General features: G+C 36.7%; 1 protein-coding gene across 2 annotated transcripts in view; it reads left to right on the top strand.

Annotated features, from left to right (window-relative positions):
- The window catches only part of ano8b (anoctamin 8b), a 57252-nt gene that overhangs the window by 39205 nt on the left and 15100 nt on the right, over positions 1-2947 (top strand). For both annotated transcript variants that reach the window (XM_014007328.1, XM_014007327.1), the window contains exons 11-12: positions 591-646; positions 734-808. In XM_014007328.1, the coding sequence (XP_013862782.1) occupies positions 591-646; positions 734-808 (131 nt within the window). The remainder of the gene's footprint in view (positions 1-590; positions 647-733; positions 809-2947) is intronic.

Raw genomic sequence — 2947 nt, 5'->3', positions numbered from 1 at the left:
TGAAATATCGCGATATTTCAATGTATCGATATTTTCTTACACCCCTAGGTGTGACAGCTTTTAGATTTACCATAAATGAATAAAAATTAGCATCGTAGTTATTAGGTTTGTTTTTAGTTATTATTCACATGTTTAACAGGGTTATTAGCAAAGTTTGCATGTTTAAACAAGTAAWATCTGGGGTCRCGAGTGTCTGCAACTGTTACTTTGTGGGCCGGAAGCAAAAAAGTTTGAAAACTACCGGTGTGCACGGGTGGGACTTAAATGGCACTGGATGATGGGGCTAGGTGTCGGTCACCCAAACCTGGTTGTATTCCATTCAGAAATGTGGATATTATTTTGTCGGCCATCTTGAAAAATGGTAGCCGTATTGGTTTTTGGCATGGCCAGTGGTGTGTGATTTGAAAGTGAGCTTTGAAGAACACGTACCAAATTTCATGCTTGCGTCACCATTTGAAYAATAGTTTCTTTTATCTGCTTCACTAACACACAAGGATACGGTCTCTTTTCCATCTGGTCTAAATATTAGTTCATTTTTTTTTGCAGAATATTCTCTTTCTAACATTGATCTTTTTTTTGTATTTTCATAGAAAACTACAGACTCCAGAGTGCCTATGAGAAAAATCTCATCATCAAAATGGTTCTTGTGAGTGGATTTTAGCAACGCAGATCTGATTATAGTTCTATATAAATTTTACACACCGTGTGTCATCTTGTATTTTTTTTCTTGCAGTTTCAGTTTGTAAATTCTTATCTCAGCCTTTTTTACATCGGATTCTACCTCAAAGACATGGAGCGCCTGAAGGAGGTACGAACCCCGTTTTTTTTTTTCTGCTTGCTTCAGATTTATCCTGATCTTACAGTCTTGTCTGCGAGCAGCCGTGGGTTCCTCGGATGCTTTGCTGTATTTGTTTGTCTTGCATTGATTCCTGTACCCACTCATGCTCATGTGCGACCGTGTTTGTCCRTTTTGTGAAAAAGATGCTGCTGGTGTTGTCTCTGTTACGCAGTCTGCAGCGGCAGGTCCGGGACAATTTGCTGCCTTACCTCCTCATCAAGAGCCAGATGGTTTTTGTCTCTGTTCCCAAGTTCTTCAGGGCTTTTCTCAAGTCCAAAGTATGAATCCTGTGATCCGGTCCAGGTGGGACAAACAGTCCCTTTCTGGTCATCTTTCTTATGTTAGACACAGTCGTGTAGCTTAGTTTATTCTGGTTTGCCTTTTTCCTGCTCTGGTGATGGCTAGATCACTGTTTTTATTCACTTTTTTAAAACTGTTTTAATAAGGGGTATTCTTTGTGAGCTGTGACATAGTTTTTTTCGTTTAACCGTGTGAAGGTTTGGGRATTTTTGGTCTTTTCTTTCCATGTTGTGTGAATAGTTTTTCCATGGCTCTCCTCAGAACTCTGAAGTTTTCACTCTGACAGTTTTTGCTGCTCTTTCAGCATCAGCGACATTTTGCTGAGTTTGTCTTTTAAAACCTGACTCTGGTTTTCTTCCATTTAACTGGTAACAGCCCAGATCTTCCAAGTATTTGTCATTTGTCAGAAAAAAAAACTGCAGTATATTTAGTTTGACAATCTAAAGCAGGGCTAAAAATGCAAAAAAAAAAAAAAAAGATAAATTTCTTTTAAATATCTTGCAAAAGTCTGCAAAGGTCATCAGTAAAGCTTTATTTATTAGTGACTGGTTGTTAAAGGGTGACTCGGTTTGTTTGTTCTGATCATAGCGCTCACAGTGGGAGAACGGTTGTTCCCACTTCTTCAGACTTTTAGACGCAGAAAATAACCGTGTGCATGTCCACGCAGGAATTTATCATACCTTTGTGTTTGCATTTTGTGCTGCAGCTTTCAGCAGCCGTACATAAAAACAGCTGCGCGTCAGCAGTGTTTAAACTGGAAACTATTGCTTTCAGGTAAAAGCCAATAAGAGAGCGAAAGCTTTGCAATTCTTCAAAATGTCCCGTGTGTCCAGAGATATTAACCAAACGTATTACTGCTGAGGTTAGAGCAGCTTTTTTTATTTTTTGATAGTGTTTCTTAACAGTTTTAATATCTTTTGTTATATATATTTATTTGTGAAGTTTAATGCTGAGATCAGGAAACAAAGCAACAAAATATTCTGCTAAATGGAAGTCAGTCAAAGCCAGTCAAGTTTTAATTTGTAAAACTGATGTTATCTTATTGGAAAGAAGAAAAAAAGAGATTATTAAATAAGCTATTATTTATTTAGCTAACTTAGAAAGTTTAAACTTTTTTTCTGACAGTTTAAAACTCGGCAGGTGAAAATTAGCCTCCAAATCAGGGATGGGCAACTCAAAAGATAAAAGGGGCCACAGTTTTTTGTCGACACTACCAGAGGGACACACAGTGCTGCACACTTACACAAATGTAATACAAAAATAAAAATTTGAAATAGTTTGTGTAATTATATGTTTATTAAATCAACATACCCTGCAGTAACTTAACATATTTCACACTGGAATGCATGTATAACAGTTGTCCTCTTGTTTATTCAATATTAATACCAAACATTTGAAGCAAACAAAAAATAAACTTACTTTAGCGAGCTGAAGTACAACAGCATAAGATGCCTTGAGTGCAGACTCATGTGTGGTTGTAGGTTTGGTAAAAAGTCTGTTTATGTATTTGTGACTTCCGTAAACTTCTCATATTTAGCTTTGTGCAACGTGTTGTAGTGACTTATATTAAAGTCCTTCATGGCAGACAGCATCTCTAAGCAGACTAAACACATAGTTTCGACTTGAAATTCTGTGAACAGATAGTCTACCTCCCAAAATAAAAACACTTTTTAAAATATTTGATTTTTTTAACTTAAAAAAGCACTATTAAAGCAGCTTTTAAATTCTAAGATCTTCGAGTTCTTTCTTTTGGTAGAAAATAAGAGGGAGGTTGCTCATTGTCAGACTGGACTAAAGACAGGCCACCAG

This window comes from Austrofundulus limnaeus, unplaced genomic scaffold (assembly GCF_001266775.1).
Source record: "Austrofundulus limnaeus strain Quisiro unplaced genomic scaffold, Austrofundulus_limnaeus-1.0 Scaffold41, whole genome shotgun sequence".
NCBI classification, from domain to species: Eukaryota; Metazoa; Chordata; class Actinopteri; order Cyprinodontiformes; family Rivulidae; genus Austrofundulus; species Austrofundulus limnaeus.
The sequence above is the reverse complement of the archived record's forward strand: the minus strand, read 5'-3'. Positions and strand labels throughout refer to the sequence as shown.